This window comes from Emydura macquarii, unplaced genomic scaffold (assembly GCF_026122565.2).
Source record: "Emydura macquarii macquarii isolate MOO-44397 ecotype Brisbane River unplaced genomic scaffold, CSIRO-AGI_Emac_v2 contig_3485, whole genome shotgun sequence".
Lineage (NCBI taxonomy): Eukaryota > Metazoa > Chordata > Testudines > Chelidae > Emydura > Emydura macquarii.
The window spans coordinates 920,292-936,893 of NW_027133622.1; the positions used below are offsets into that span (position 1 = coordinate 920,292).

At 51.5% G+C, this 16,602-nt stretch overlaps 1 protein-coding gene across 1 annotated transcript; it reads left to right on the forward strand.

Moving 5' to 3' along the window:
* The first annotated feature begins 625 nt into the window (after positions 1–625).
* LOC137144788 (RING finger protein 112-like) lies at positions 626–13,984 on the forward strand. Its single transcript, XM_067535278.1, has 12 exons — positions 626–874; positions 4,250–4,465; positions 4,948–5,085; positions 5,427–5,531; positions 5,822–5,872; positions 6,950–7,006; positions 7,740–7,826; positions 8,861–8,990; positions 9,144–9,274; positions 10,206–10,259; positions 11,842–11,916; positions 13,478–13,984. Exons 1-12 carry the CDS (start codon positions 626–628, stop codon positions 13,982–13,984), a joined length of 1,800 nt encoding a protein of 599 aa, XP_067391379.1.
* The last annotated feature ends 2,618 nt before the right edge of the window (positions 13,985–16,602 follow it).

Here is a 16,602-nt window from a genome sequence, read left to right on the forward strand (position 1 = left end):
TTCTGGTCTGCCATGTGGCTTGTTTCAAACACAAGCTCACAGTCCATGGGCAGGGAAAGGCACTTGCGGCCCTCCTGACCACAGGCATGTCCCTACAGGTCCTCATAGCCATAGGTTCCAGCCTGGCTTCTCTCCCTAGGCTCATTGTATCATTGAGGCCCTCCATGAATCATTACTAGTCTGCCAGGGGGATGCGACCCAGTAGCACAGCACAAGTGTTTGGACACAGATCTAACACACATCTCCATAACTTACAGTACGATGACAATACATACACATTAACAGCACTATCATACATAGCAAACTATAGCCTTTGCAGTGCTACCTGACATGGCCTAGCTTGCGAGAATCATTGCAATTTTGTCATATTGGTATTAAATAATATTACAAAGAGTCATTCATATTCCAGACAGCGTCACACCGTGGTTGAAGGTATCTCAGTGGCAGCACAGTCTGAGATCTGTCTCCCCCATTCTACTTACTAGACCCCACTCTTCTCCCAGAGGCAGGGATAGAACCCAGGAGTCCTGAGTCCCAGCCCCCCTGCGCTAGCATCTTAGCCCTGGTGTCCCCACATGCTAGATTCTGACCCAGTGGATCTCCCCAAGCCTACAGGGTCGGAAGGATGGAACAACTCCGGGAGCATGTCACCTGCTCCATCTGCTTGGATACCTTGAACGACCCTGTCTCCATCGAGTGCGGCCACAACTTCTGCCGGGGCTGCCTCTCAACTCACTGGAGCGGAGTCTCGGCCCAGGGCTACCAATGCCCTGAATGCCGGGCTCCCTGCTCCAAAGACAGGATGATCCCGGACACACGTGTCAAAAGACTGGTGGAGAAAATCACTGAGCAGCTGCAGAAAGAGACAGAGCAGGTGAGACCGGACAGGCTGGATAAAGGGAAAGGAACTTTACCATCAAGGGGAAGCCGGGTCTGATCCGGCCTCAGGGTGGGGACTGGCTGGCTTAGAGGGGTGGGGAACGGGACACACAGACTCATAGTCATGAAAGCCAGGATGGACCATCATGATCATCTAGTCTGACCTCCTGCACGTCACAGGCCACAGAACCTCACCCGCCCACTCCTGTAATAGATTCTTAACCTCTGGCTGAGTTACTCACGTCCTCACATCATGATTTAAAGACAGCAAATTGCACAGAATACACCATGTCCGTTCACTCCTGTTCAGCCCAGCCAGTGACCTGCAGGGAAGGTTAAAAACCCCCAGGGGTTTTGCCAATCTGACCCAGGGGGAAATTCCTTCCCAACCCCAGATATGGTGACCAGTTAGCCCCTGAGCATGTGGGCAGGACTCAGCAGCCAGACACTGAAGAAGGAATTCTCTGTAGTAACTCAGAGCCCTGCCCATCTAGTGTCCCATCACTGGCTGTTGGGTGCATTTGCTGCTTGCAGTCGCAGATGGCCCATATCCCATTGTAGGCAGTCTCATAATACCATCCACCTCACAAACTTGTCAAGCTCCGTCTTGAATCCAGTTAGGTTTTTTGCCCCTCTTGGAAGGCTTTTCCAGAACTTCACTCCTCTGATGGTCAGAAACCTTCATCTAATTTCAAGTCTAAACTTGTTCCTGGCCAGTTAATATCCATTTATTCTTCTGCCAACACTGGCGCTGAACTTAAATAACTTCTCTCCCTCCCTGGTGTTGATCCCTCTGATGTATTTATAGACAGCAATCATATCTCCACTCAGCCTTCTTTTTCGTTAGGCTAAACAAGCCAAATTCCTTGAGTCTCCTCTCATAAGGCAGGTTTTCCATTCCTCAGATCATCCTAGTCGCCCTTCTCTGCAACTGTTCCAGTTTGAATTCACCTTTCTTAAACATGGGGAACCAGAACTGCACACAGAATTCCAGATGAGGTCTCATCAGAGCCTTGTATAATGGTGCTAACACCTCCCTATCTCTACTGGAAGTACCCTGCCTGAAGCATCCTAGGACCACATTACACTTTTTCACAGCTGCATCGCATTGGTGGTTCATAGTCATCCTGTGATCAACAAATACATCCAGGTCTTTTTCCTCCTCTGTCACTTCCAACTGATGCATCCCCAGTTTATAGCAACATTTCTTACTGTTAGTCCCTAAATGCGTGACCTTGAACCTTTCACTATTCAATTTCATCCCATTTCTATCACTCCAGTTTTCAAGGTTGTCCAGATCTTCTTTTACAGATTAAGTACAAATCCTTGCTATTCGGATTGCAATTTCATGTGCCAATTGCTTTAATATTCTTGGGTGGAGATGATCCAGTACCCCCAGTTTGGTACTGTTAAACTGTTCGAATTTGGCTTCCATTTCAGCCAATTCAGTCATAATTTCCACTTACACATTCTTGTTCCCATCAGCCACCTTGCCACAAGCTTCACCTTACAATTATTAAAAACTGAGGCAAAGTATCTTTTATCTCTTCCCAAGAATATTAAATAAATTGGCCCATGAAATCGGCCATTCCTGTGCTTAGTGGACCCACTTCTTTGTTCCTTGTTCTCTTTTTATTGATATGGCTAAAGAACCTTTTCCTGTTGGTTTTAATTTCCTTTACAAGGTTCAGCTCTGCGTGGCTTTGGGCAGTTCTAACTTTTCCCTCCACTTTCTAACATTCTAGAGGGAACTTTCCTTGCTGACCCCTCCCATCTTCCATTCCTTGTGGGCTTTCTGCTTTCTCTTAATCCCCTGTCTGAGATCCTTGTTCATCCAGCTTGTCAGCTGCAACCTTTCCCTGCGGGCTTTGCCCTGGATGCAGACTCCAGATAGTTTCTGCAACTTTGACTTTAAGTAATTCCAAGTCTCCTCCACATCCAAATCCTTCAGCTTTGCAGGCCAGTCCACTTCCCTACCTAAATCCCTTCACTTTTTAATTTGCCCTTTGAAATCCATAACTCTAGCTGCTGACCTAGGTTGGTTTATCCTTCCATTTAGTTTAAACTGAATTAGCTCCTGGTCACCTCAGCCAAGGTTGTCCTCTACAGCCAGTTCTTCACGGAGGTCCCCACTACTTATCAATACTAAATCTAAACTGGTATCACCTCCTGTGGGTTTGGTGACTATTTGGGGAAGAAATCTGTCAGCTGTCACATCCAGGAATATCTGGACTGTCATTATTAGTAGTAGCGCTTCTCCTCCAGTCTATATCTGGGAAATTAAAGTCTCCCATAACCACACAATTCCCAAGGGGATTTATTTCATTCAGACTATTAAAGAAGTCTCTGTCCATATCCTAACCAGATCCTAGACCCCAAGCTCTATCCCAGGGCAGCCTCTGGTAGTTTTCTTCCCCAAAGCGCTTTTGACCCAAACAGATTCTGTTTGATCTATTCTTATCACTTCTAATTTCTTCCCATTTCAGCTGCTCATTAATACACAGTGCTACCCCACCACCTTTGTCTTTCTTTTGTCTTTCCTGTACTCCAGTCATGTCTTCGATTGCCCCATGTTTCTGTTATCCTGATAATATCTGGTTTTACTCCCACACTTCATTGTCCATTTTCTCACTCAGGCTCCTTGTGTTGCTGAGCAGACATCTTATTGCTTCCACTTGGCTTTGCCCAGATCTCTCACCCTGGGAGGTACAGTCATTTTACTGCCAGTATCAGCTACCCAGTGTTGTTCGTCTTGGCACTAGTGTTCCCCTTGTCGTCCCTTCTCCAACCCTCTCTCGTTCCTTTCTCCATTGCTGCAGCCTCTCCTACTTGATTTTCCTGCCGCTCTGTGTTAGAATCAGGCATGGAGATTCCACAAACATCAACCAGGATTCCTAGTTTTAAAAGCTTTTTAATCAGTTGTGCCAACCTCCCTCCTGGAAGTTTATCTCCCTCCCTGCTGAGGTGGAGTCTATCCCATGAGAAGAGTCCTCTGTCTGCGAGCACCTCCCAGTGGGCAAACATCCCAAGTCCTGCTTAGCCCCACTGCCTGAGCCATCTGTTGATCATCATCATCTTGTCTCGTCTTCACTCTCCTCCTCCAGGGACAGGAACAATTCCACTGAAGATCACCTGAGTGTCCCTTTTTTTAAGCGTCTTCCCCAGCCTGGCTCAATCTCCCTTGATGTGTCCCAAACAGAATATAGGGATCTTTCCCCTCCAGGGACTGCTGGCTCTGATTCGGCCCCAGGGCAGGGAAAATGGGGCTCGAGAGGCTGTGGAATGGGGCATAGGGCACTGATCTGGGGTGAGTGGGGACTGGCCGTCTCAGGGGTGGGGTCCCAGCTCTGACCTTGCTCTGTCCCTGCAGCAGGGGCCAGAGCTTGAGCTGGAGCTGGGGCACCCAGTGCAGCTGGTGCATCTCGATGAAGAAGGGGCTGTGGTCCTGGACGAGAAGGCCCTGAGCGTCTGGCTGGAGCAGGATGGGATGAGGGACACCCCCATCTGCCTGATTTCCATCATTGGGGAAAAGCGTCGGGGCAAATCCTTTCTGATGAACTACCTGCTGCGCCGGCTCCAGAGCCAGGTGAGTGTAAACAGGAGCAGGAGTGAGCTGTGGGTGTGAGCAGCCCCATCCTCCCCCTGATGGAGGGCTCAGAGCTGCACATGCATCTTTGAGCGTCCCTCCCTCCTCCCCAACCTGTCAGGTTAGGTGGTGCCATGGCTGGACCCTAGCGTGTCTGTCTGCCTGGAATTCTGTCTGATATTAGTGTCTGTCTGTCTGTCTGAACCCAGGCATGTCTCTCTGTGTGCCTGTGTGTCTTTCTGGAACGCAGTGTGTCTGTCTGTTCATCTCTCTGTCTAGGCGGCAGTGGTTCTGCTGATTTGTCTGTCAGCCTGAGGACAGCCATCACCATGTATTCCTCCCCATGCCACACTAGTGCAATTAACCCCCATTTCCCACCCTGCCAAGAGGTTGCATCCTGGGGGTGAGGGGGACCAGTCACTCTCCTCTCCCGCCCTGCACTGACATCCCCACCCATCCCCTCCTGTGTGTCCTTCCGGCAGGAGACGAGCGAAGAGTCCTGGATGGGCCGGGAGGATGAGCCCCTGGAGGGGTTTGAGTGGCGCATGGACACACAGAGAGTCACCAAGGGGGTGTGGGCATGGAGTCAGCCCTTCTGGGTGCCGGACAAGGGGGGCAAAGTAAGTGGGGTTGTGTTGGGGGGTGCAAAGTAATAGAGGAGGAGGTCATGGGGGCGTGGGGAGGAGGAAAAGGGGAAAGAGGGTAGAGGGCTGGGAACAGAGGGAATGGGGGAAATAGGGAGGGAAGGATGGAGACATGGAAAGGCCCCAGGGGTACCTAGCAGGATGGATAATGGGGGGATGGAGAAGCGCGAGAGGAGGGAGCTAACACTGGGACGGGCTGGAACAAGATGCCAGGTGCCATTGGGGCTGAGCAGGGGGCAGGCTTTGGAGGCTGGAGAGTCCGTGAGTTACTGCACAAAGCCGAGAGCTGACCTGAGGCCGTCACTCTTGTCCCCCAGGTGGCCGTGCTGCTGATAGACACCGAGGGCTCCATGGACATTGGAAGTAACAAGGAGACCAGCATCAAACTCTCCGCCTTCTCCATGCTGCTCAGCTCCTACCAGGTTGGGAGAGCTCACCAGGGGATGCTGTGCAGCAGCAAGTGGGGATGTGGGGAGGGACTGTGCTGCATGGAGCAGGATGGGGGCTTAGCAGGGTGTGCTGTGCTGTGTGGAAGGGAGTGGGGTGGGCATTCAGCAGGGGGCGCTCTCCCCTAGCAAAAATTGTTGGCCCCAATGCCCCATGTGGCACTATGGGGGCTGTGCTGCGTGGTGGGTGATGTGGCTGTGATGTGGCCTGCACCGGTCATCCCTGCTCGTGGCTGTAGCTCTGTCCATCTCCTGATTATTTGCAGATACTGAATATTGGCAGTCAGGTGAAGGACACGGATCTTGAATACCTGGAGGTGAGGCTGGGCAGTGTGATGCAGAACTCAGCCATGACAGGTTCTCTGCAGGCCCCACAGGGTTATTTTCCCTCCCCATTGGTCCTGTGGGGACACTGAGGCCCAGAGAGAGAAACTGAGTCTCCCATGGTCCCATAAAGGTCCTGAGTCAACCCACGCGGCCCAGCCTGGCTCTCTGCTCCCAGGTGTCCGGCACTGGCAACTAGGACAAAGTTAGGACCCATCACTCCCCTCCATCCCAGCTCTGCCATTGATGGGAACGCTCTGCACCCTGCTCTGCTTTGCTCTTCTCTTCAGGCTCTTACCCAGCCTCAGCCCCCTCAGGTCATGCCCTAAGCTAGGTCCTACCATCTGCAGCATCTGGCGTGTCCTGCCTTCAGCCGTGGCCTGGGGGAGCAGAATCTCTCTGCACGGGATGGCTTTGCTCTGGGAGGTATTCTATCCATCCACGCAGCCCCAGGTCCAGTCACTGGCAAAAACCTGCTTAACACAGAGTGATGGTAACCCAGGGAGAGCCCAGGTAAATTCTGCGAGGTGTGAGCATAGCCATGGCTTGACCCCGGGGCTGTGCAAAGAGTGCTGGTGGCGTCCGTCAGCCTGAGACAGTGCTCTTTGTGTGGGGTGCGGGTGCATCCCGGGAATGCCTTGGGAAAAGGACCCCACATCGGGATCACATACCCAACCCACCTGTCACCTCCACGGAGCGCCCTGGAGAGAGGGAGTGAGCCCTGGAACCAGACATCCCATCCATGGGGCACAGTGTGTGGAGGAGGGGTGTGCACTGATGGCCATCCCCTGGCACCAGATCTCTGTGTCCCCCCCCCCCCCCCCCGGTGTCCCCTCACACTCCCTTGGCCGGGTGCAGCCTGCTTCTCTGTGACCTGTGAAAACGTCTCTGTCAAAATCCAGTTTGCTTTCATGCTCGCCGGGCCTCGCTTTCTGTGATGGGTGGAGGAGCAGCTCAGATGGGGGGATGGGGCTGTCGGACCCCTTTCTGATCACAGGCAGGGTCCCCTCCCCATCACAGTAAATGCCTATGGAGCCCCAGACTCACCATCCCCCTGCTTTGCTCTGCAGATGTTTCTGCATGTGGCTGAAGTGGTGGGAGAGGCCTATGGACTGGAGTCCATTCAGGTGAGACAACATCACCCCCCCCCATCACCCACCCTGCCCCACGTATCCCCCCATAGCACCCCTCCCCTATGCGCATTGTTCTAGGGACTTTCCATGCCACTCCGTTGCCATGGCTGCCAATACATAGTAACACAGCATCGCCCCGTATTCATGCTGCTGGCTACGAGCCATGAAAATGGCGACCTGCCTTTCTATGCAGACCTCGTCCACCAACCCACCAGCTCACCTGCCTTCCCAACACCCTTTAGGGTCATTTTATGGCACCGCAGGGCATGCGGGTGGAATCTCTTGGCACAATGAGCGCTCAGCGAATCTCTTAGTCATCACTGACCTTACCATCGGACCACCAGGTTTGGACCAAGGCACCTGAGCTGGTTTCAAACAGGTCAGGGCAATTGTGTAGCCGGTCACTTCAGATGGGGTGGCTCTAACAACCTGCGAGCCAGCTGTGCTCATCTTCAGACTACGGTGTATAGCCTTGACGAGGACCTGCTGACTTATGTTGACGACAGGCTGTCAGCTCTCCACCTGGCTGACGACGATGCTATCAAATGGCTGGGCACGTTGCGCATACACTGAAGACCCCTCCCCCTCCCCACAGCCTGCTCCTGCCCCAGGCACCCTCTGCCCCATTCCTTAAGGGTTCAATTTCTCCTCCTGACATTGTCCTTCTCCACATCCCAGCATCCTCCAGCCCCACAGTGACCCTCCTCCCCTCCTGTCTCCTCTGCAGCACCTAGACCTGCTGGTGCGGGATTGGAGCAGCTCCAGGGTCTTTGGAGACCAGGGTGGGAAGGAGTATCTGAGAAACGTCAAACAGGTGACTCTGGGGCTCATGGTGGGGGGACTGGGTTACGGGGCCTTTCCCCTCTAGGGAATGTAGCTAAAGAAAAACACGTGGTTGGGCAATATTGAAAGAAAAATTCAGATGTTCCTTTTTTTGAACATCTCTAGCACCCCCCTGCTTCAGAGCAGGCACTTGACATTTGGCTGCGGGTGGCCCATGTGTCAGAGATTTGCCCTGGGCTGTTCCCAAGACAATCCCCCCACATTTGGCCAAGTAACAAGCCAGGCCAAGTAATGTTCAGGAGAGACTTGCTAGGTCAGTGTCTCTCAATCTGGGAGGATGTGACCCCCAGGGGGGCTGCAGGATGGATTCAGGGCTCACAAGTGCAGAGCCAGTGTTACGGGGCGGCAAGCAGGACAATTGCCCAGGGCCCCCTCGCCACAAGGGACACCGCAAAGCTAAGTTACATGCTTCAGCCCAGGGCAGCTCAGGACCAAGGGTAAGATGGGAGGAGTCACAATTTTTTCTGTTCAGGGGGTCACAGTTGTGTTTGAAGTTCAAAGGGGGTCGCCAGCACAAAAAGGTTGAGAAACTTTGTGCTAGAGTTTACCTGCTGCAGTCTCCAAAGTGTCCGTTCGTAAGGACCATGCTTCAGCCCGGGGCTGCAGAAGCAATGCTGGAGTCTCCCTGTAATTCCTGCCCAGGCTAGGTGCCAGAACTGAGAGCGGGGGCGCCTGTCACCCCATGTTTACAGTGATCCCAGGCAGTATGGTGGAGGAAGTGGCTTCATTGCAGTGTGGAGGGGAGAAAAGCCAGGCCAGGGGAGGGAAAGGAGCAGGCTGGGACAAGGATCCTGGAGAGGCTGGGAGCTGGAGAAGTGGAGACTGGGACTGAGAGCCACTCCTTTCTCTTCCTGCCATCCCCTGCCTCGTTCACTGCACCCCTCCCAACATCTGCCACAAACCAGGCAGGGCTCCTCCAGACCCTCTCCTACTGGCCAGCAGCTCTGGCTAACGCTAACACTGTGTATCGTGTGTCAATGTAACGATTCCTCCTGGCTCTGGCAGGATTTGGTGTCGACGTCCCCTTGCAAACACCCCAAGGCCCTGGAAGCACTGAAGAGAAGCAGCACCCGCTGTTACCTGATGCCCTTCCCTGGCAAAGGGATCATGACTGGAAGCGAGGGAAGGCTGAGAGGTAACGGACCCAGGAGAGTGGCTCCGACCCCTCTGCAATGTGCAGAGCAATGTGACTGGGTCACTGATCATGCCTGGGCATGGAAGGTAGAGAGAAGGGGGACCAGAGAGGCCCTGGATTGACGCCCATTGTCCATCTCTCTCCCCTCTGCAGACATGGATGAGGATTTCCGGGAGAGCCTAAGGGGCTACGTCACCTCCCTGGTGGGCTCAGTTGGCAAACACATCCGGAGGGACCAGCATGGAGAGCCGCTAAACAGAAGACAGCTCACTGCCAAGATAAAGGTGGGGAAAGGCCAGGTGTGCTGCAGAATGTAGGACAGGGGCACTCTCCCCGGGCAGTCACTGATGACCCTAATAACTGTGCGGCATCATAGAATCCTAAAATCATAGAAGATGACAGTTAGAAGGGACCTAGTTCAATCCCCTCCTCAAAGCAGGACTAACCACAGCTAAATCATCCCAGCCAGGGCTTTGTCAAGGTGGGCCTTAAAAACCTCTAAGGATGGAGATTCCCCCACCTCCCTAGGTAACCCATTCCAGTGCTTCACACCCGCCTAGGGAAAAAACTTTTTCTAACATCCAACCTAGACCTCCCGCACTGCAACTTGAGACCATTGCTCCTTCTTCTGTCATCTGCTACCATTGAGAACAGCCTAGCTCCGTCTTACCTGGAACCCCCTTCAGATATTTAAGGGCTGTTATCAAATCACCCCTCACTCTTCTCTTCTGCAAACTAAACAAGGCCAGTTCCCTCAGTCTCTCTTTATAAGTCTTGTGCTCCAGCCCCCTAATCATTTTTGTTGCCCTCCACTGTCCTCTCTCCAATTTATCCACATGTTTTCTGTAGTGGGGGGCCGAAAACTGGACACAATATTCCAAATGTGGCCTCACCAGTGCTGAATAGAGGGGAATAATCACTTCCCTCCATCTGCTGGCAATGCTCCTACTAATGCAGCCCAATATGCTATTAGCCTTCTCGGCAACCAGGACACACTGCTGACTCATATCCAGCTTCTTGTCCACTGTGACCCCCAGGTCCTTTCTTGCTGCTAGCCAGTCAGTCCCCCGTCTGTAGCAGTGCAAGCAGGTATCACCGTGCGGCTGTTCCCTAGCTAACCCCACCTCCAGAGGAGGCCACATCTCAGCACTGTTCCCAGCCTTTCTAAGCCCTGTGGAGTCTGTGACATGATGGTTTGTTTTGGTTCCTTTGCAGAATTTATCCAATGTGATGAAGAAACGTCGCTTTGGCTTCTCCTCTCCCTGTCAGGTACTGTCTCTGTCTCTGACCTGACCGTGGGGTGTCTCCCCTTTCCTCTCCATGCCAGGGCTGGGGTGGTGTTGGGAGTTGGGTGCATTCTGCTGAAGGCAACTGGGAAAGGGTCTCAGGTTTTTGAACTCTGGGATAGAGGAATTTAACTAGACTAGAGGGTGACTGGTTCTGGACGGGTCACCCAGCCTATGGACATGTCTCCAGTCCGTGAGACCCCTAGCATGAACCAGCCCTGCGGGTGTGGTGTACAAATGAGAGCCATTTATCAGAGCTGGCCTGAAAATGAGGATTTTTGTTTTTCCTGCAGGAACTGTTGAGTTTCCTGCAAAATCCCAAATGTGTGCATTTGGCAGTGCCGCCAAGATGGCTCCTGGGAAATGTAGGAACACATTCCTCACATGCCCCTTTCTCCTCCATGAGTCAGGCACTCTGGTTGGAGAACAGCTCCCATGAGCTCGGAATCAGGGACCTGGGTCCCAGGACCCTATGGGGCTGGAGGGTCTGAGCCAAAGTCAAACTAGGAGCCAGCGTTCGAGTCATGTTCCTTTCAAGTGTAGACACAACCCTGAAAGTATCCCACAATCCCACAGGCCGACTTCCTTTCTCCTCTGGTCAGTGGAATTAGGAGGACAGTCCAATTTTCCCAGGCTGCACAACCAGCAATGGGACAAGGCAGCTGCAGCTGGGGAGAGCACTAGGGAGTCTGGGATATGGGTAGTTGCACTCAGACCTGCATAATGCATTGTAGGTGCTGGAGCCCCAGGCTGAGACCACGACTAGATTTTTTTTTTTTTTGGTCCTAGTGCCTGGACTGTAGCCCTGAGTCTGCCTCCAGTTCTGCCCCTTCTTCCCGAGGCTCTGCCTATCCTCCATCCCTGCTCAGAGGGGGTCTGGGTGCTGGGTCCCATTCTGAGTGTGAGCGCAGCACCATGGCGCCATTGTAAACCTGATACAAGCTTGGGTCTCAGACTCAGATCAGCTGGGACAGGTGCTACACAGGCCTTCTTCTAGAGGAGAATTGGTGGTGGGAGGGCTTATCTACACAGGAGAATAGACCGGCCTAGCTATTCCCGGAATAACTACTCAGCAATAGCCACTCCAGAATAGCACCACAGCAGAAACTATTCTGGAGTCATTCCTGCTTCATAGCAAGGATTAACCCAGCCCAGAACAATACCCTTCCCCTTGCCCCACACCAGAGATGAGAGTCGCACCCAAACAATCTGCTTCCCCGAGATGGATAACAGCCCCCAAATACCACCAGACCTGCAGGATCCTGTGTCACTGATGCACTGTTGGGCATCAGCCTCAGGCTGAACCTGGCTGGGGCAGGGGTTTCCACAGTTCTCAGCTACAGGACAGAGCCACAAGTGCAAAGTGCGGGTCGGGGCAGGGAAAGGAGCCGAGGCTGGGCTGCCATGAGGATCAACCTGGAGACCAGCGGCACTAGAAGCCCCAAGCCACTGCCACACTGGATAATGTTCTATTACGTGAGGCAGCTGTGATGGAAGCTCCAGCCCTAGGTGGAGACAGGGTCCTACAAACTATGACTCACTCCAGCCTTATCCTCCTTGTGCAGATGGCCATCACCTTCCACAACCAGAGAGCCATGGACAGAGCCCGCACGGACCACGCTGCCTTTCTGAGGGAGAAAGTGAGTCTGGGAGAAGCTGTGCCCCCAGCCAGGGGAACCCCAGGGCACCATCCCGGCCAGCCCCATGGGCTCCTGGCTTTGGGGCAGGAGATGGGAGTTCATCTCTCCGGCTCCCAGGGTGGCTGCAGAGTTGGGAGACTTGAACCCCTGCACAATGGGGGCCCTGATCTCAGTCAGTGGAGTGAGGGGAAATTGCCGTGCTGAAGCCTGACAGGCCATTGGTGAGGCAGGGTTGCCGACCGTTGCCTGATTTTCAGCGTTTTGTAATTGAACGGGATTATAGGCTCATCAGTGGATCTGATCAGAAGATAATGAGCTATTTCTAGGGATTTTGTGGTGTGCTTGTGGAGTTTATTTGGGGCATAAACTGGGTAATCCCCGCTTGTTTTGGTGCCTCCTGACTTATCTAGGGTAAAAGTTATGACCATATATGCATCTTATCCTTTAACACATCATTATTTATCTGGGCCAAAGGTCCCAAACATATGTATGCAAACTGCATTGGCTTTCATGCAGGATGTGGCCTACAGGCCTCTTGCATTACAGCTATAATACTTTAATATGAATCTATGACTCTATTATTATAAAACATATGTTTTATGCTTAAATCTATAAGGAAATGTGTATATGTGCAAGTAAGCAGGTTAGTCCTATAGGCTACACAACCCACCCCTTCTAACAGCCTTGGGCCCCCTTCTCACCCCCTCCTCTCCCGCTCAATGCAGGACAGCCTGTCCCAGCGCAGGATGGACTGTCTGAAGGTGACACCGAGCGTCGTGGGGGAGCAGTTCATGGAGCAGCACAGGTTGCTGCTGGAGCGGTGCCGGGCGCTGATGAAGGAGCCCGAGAAGGAGACCCTACTGGCAGAGTTAGAGGCAGAGCTGTCTCAGGAGGCTGAGACCTTCCTGAAGACCTATGGAAGGCGATATCAGAGTCACACCATCAACCAGAGAGCCATGGACAGAGCCCGCACAGACCACGCTGCCTTTCTGAGCGAGAAAGTGAGTCTGGGAGAAGCTGTGCTCCCAGCCAGGGAAATGCCAGGGAACCTTCCTGGCTAGCCCCGTGGAGATGGGACCTCATACCTCTGGCTCCTAGGGTGGCTGCAGAGATGGGAGATTCAAACTTCTGCACCAAGGGGGAAGGGGGAGGAAGGTTGCTCTTGGTCACCCCCCTCTGGCCAGCTGCAGTAGTGGTGGCATCATGGACCAGGTGATTAATGGGCTGAACTGGGTGTCAGAACTCCTGGGTTCTGTCCACAGTGCTGCCCCAGACTCCCCTGTGTGACCTTGTGCTAGTCACTGAGTCTCTCTGGGCCTCAGTTTCCCCATCTATAAAATGGAGAGAATGATCCTGCCTTTGGGTGTTTAGACTGTGAGCTTTTTGGGGGAGGAGGTCTCTCACTGAGTTTTGTGTGCAGCGGCTGGCACAATGGGGGGCCCTGATCTCAGTCCAGGTCTCTGCTGCATCCAGCGTGTGAGGGTGCGGGCGGATGGGCGGGGTCTATGCAATGTTGGCCCCTTGTAACACATTTGGCCATCTCCTCTCCTGGCGGGTGCAGGACGGCGACTCCCGGAATATGATCACCTGTCTGAAGGTGCGGCCGAGCGAGATGGCGGAGCAGTTCACAGAGCGGCGCGAGCTGTTGTTGGAGCAGTGCCAGACAGACATGTGGGAGCCGGAACCGGGGGAAGGGTCCCTGCTGACAGAGCTGGAGGAGGAGCTGACGTCGGAGGCTGAGGAATTCCTGAAGACTTATGGGAAGCGCTTCAAGAAATTTGCCATTGGGGTGGGCATTGGCGTAGGGGCGCTGGCGCTGGCACCAGTGGGTGGAGCTGTCGGTGCCGGGATCGCTGTTGGTGCTGTTGCTGCTGAAGTTGCTCTCACTGGAGTCGGGCTGGGCGTCGCGGCTGGGATAGGCGTCGGGGGGGGTGTGGGCGGGGGAGTTGGTGGGAACATCGCCAAGAAGGATATAAAGAGGGCCAAGGGTGCTGGCAGCCAAAGAGAGGAGGAGGAAGAGGAGGAGGAAGACACTGAGGATCCGTCTGACAAGAAGCCCCTGATCTGAACCGGGTGACGAATGGGGTGATGGAGCTGCAGCGTGACTCAGACACGTCACTCACAAACCACCCTGGAGCGGGGAAGACATCGAGCCCCAGGTTCTAAGAAGAGATGTTTGGATCATCTCATCTGACCTGCTGTACCACCCAGCCTGGAGAAAGTCTTCCACTTCCCATGCGTTGGGCCCGATATTGCGCGTTGCACTAACCAAATCATCTCCCTACATAACTAAATAAATCAACGTCACTCTGCAGTGTAGACATACCCTTGGACTTTGATTCCTTTAGTCCCATCATGTTTGACCATCAAATTTACGTTCTCAATTGTCCTTTAATCAGGGCAATCATACCTGAGTGTGTTAGCATGCGTTGTACCAAATCAGTGCTGCCTCCCAATATCATGGTGTGACGCTAGGCCCAAAAAAGTCAAGCAACTTTGCAAGTTGCGTGGCCCAACTCTGACCTTTCAAGATACATTATAGGAAAATACAAAGGTAGTGAGGCTCATTCCTTATAAGTAGCCGAGAGCTTTTATATGCAAGTGTCTTGTTGGTAGATATTTGATGTTATTTACATATCTCTGTTAGAGGTTAGCGAGGTAGATAAACTGCTTTCCTGTCTGTCGCTGTTCTATTGATTAAGAGTTCAACAGGAACATATGAACATTGAGATGGAATTTTGAATGTAACAATACTATTCTTTGTGTTTCCCTTTGAAGTTTAAATAGTGAATACCTGTGAATGGCTGTAAATGGACAATTACCTTGTGCTAATGTAACTAGTTACCGGTGTGCTCGGGACATAGGAGATGGTACTTCAGAGTCCCAAGTAATCATCTATTAATTGTTCAAGGAGATACCTGCTGTCAAGAAAGTATCAGTCAGCCAAATGGATCTATAAAAGACTCTAGGGACTGATCCTTTTATCTCAAATCTGTCCAAGCTTGTTAGGGAAAGTTTGGATCGCAAGATTGAGATCCCAGCACCAGCTTGGAATCACCCTTCTAAGTCTCATGGGAGAATTTGAACAAACTCTGCACATGGACTATTTGGTCTCTGTTCCTCTGGATCAACTCATCTGTGACTGAAGCTGTGAAACAAAGGACTGAGACCCATCCAGGTACTGGATGTACATCAGAGGGCCTATACAAGCCTGCAAACCACAATTCTACTAGAAACCTGATATATATGGACTTTCCAATCATTTGTATGTATGTGATTGCTTTCACCGTTTAACATTTTTCTTATAGTTTATTTCTTTCCTTTTATAATAAACCTTAGTTTTAGTTACTAAAGGATTGGCTGGCAGCATGGTATTTTGGGTAAGATCTAAACTTGTAATGATCTGGTGATGTGGCTGACCCTTTGGGGTTAGGAGAACCTCTTTGGTAAAGAGTATAGAGTTTAAATAACTGGTCTCTTTACTGGACCTAGTGGCTGATTGGGAGCCAGAGACTGAAATGCAGTAAAGGGGGTTGTGTATATTTCTATTTTAGCTTCTTGATAACCAGTGTGGGGAATCAGAAGCACTGTTCGTAGCTTGTTGGAAAGTCTGACTTCAGTGTCACCCACCAGTGGTGCCCTTGGCATTTTTAGGGGGCAACCATAGGCACGGAGGGGTCACACATGGGTTGAACCTGCTCTACAACATTAATATCTGCTACTAACAACTAAAATATATATTTTTAGTACTTCATAAACTACATCACAAAATTCCAGTACAGCAACATTACAATAACATTTATTTTGGGCAGGATTAACATCATTTTTGTAAATTCCATTAATTACAGCTTGAGTACATTGTGTGCATACACAAACACAACTTGTCCAATATACACAATGGTAGAATTAATGCTACTATTGGGTAGCAGAGCAAATTGACAATTTCATACATCCAGTTCATCTTTCTTACAGGGGTATGTAAATTGTCTCAGTGGTTCTTCACAAATATATCCCAATTCTGATCCTAACATGGCTTCACGTGTGCAACCTTGTAAATTAACCAATCAAATTTCATTTCCTTTTTTCAATCCCCATGTCAAGTGTTCGGTAGGCCATAACACTCCAGTTTTTGCACTGAGGCCTAGGGGGACAACTCTGTGTATGTCTATGATGCGAACATTAGACAATATCATTACATACGCTCTAATCACTTGAGCTTGGGCATCTACTGTAAAATTTAACATTTTCCACCAATGGCTTAAGGCCCTTTCTTGGGTGGTGGCATCATCCCAAATCAATTTCTTTATTTTATCAGGTAGGACTCCACTAAGTCCTTGTCGAATAATACCTGGACCTATTCCTTGAGCCCAAAGCTGTGCTTGTATGCAGCCTAAAGCTTTGGAGGTAGCATTTATTACGGTTTTTGTGAGGTGCAAGAGGCTCAGGAGTGCTTTCTCATTATTCATTTCTCAGGGTACCAATATATCTCCAAGTAACTTTTCTCCGTATCCCAAGGCTGAATGTGTGTGTACTATGGGATCTGATAAGGCTCCAAAGCTCTTGCCTAGGATGCTTAACTTATTCGTCAAACTTCTTCATTAATTGCATTCAGCACCCCTGCCGATGCTCCTATACCTCCCAAAATATCTCCTCTAATATCTCGCTTGGGGCGGTGCATGTGTGTTA

Excerpts from the sequence above, each read along its gene's own strand:
- LOC137144788 (XM_067535278.1), top strand. The coding sequence starts at position 626 with ATGGAACAACTCCGGGAGCATGTCACCTGCTCCATCTGCTTGGATACC. Across the intron at positions 875-4,249 it reads TGCAGAAAGAGACAGAGCAG|CAGGGGCCAGAGCTTGAGCT; the intron begins GTGAGACCGGAC and ends CTGTCCCTGCAG. Across the intron at positions 10,260-11,841 it reads GCTTCTCCTCTCCCTGTCAG|ATGGCCATCACCTTCCACAA; the intron begins GTACTGTCTCTG and ends CTCCTTGTGCAG.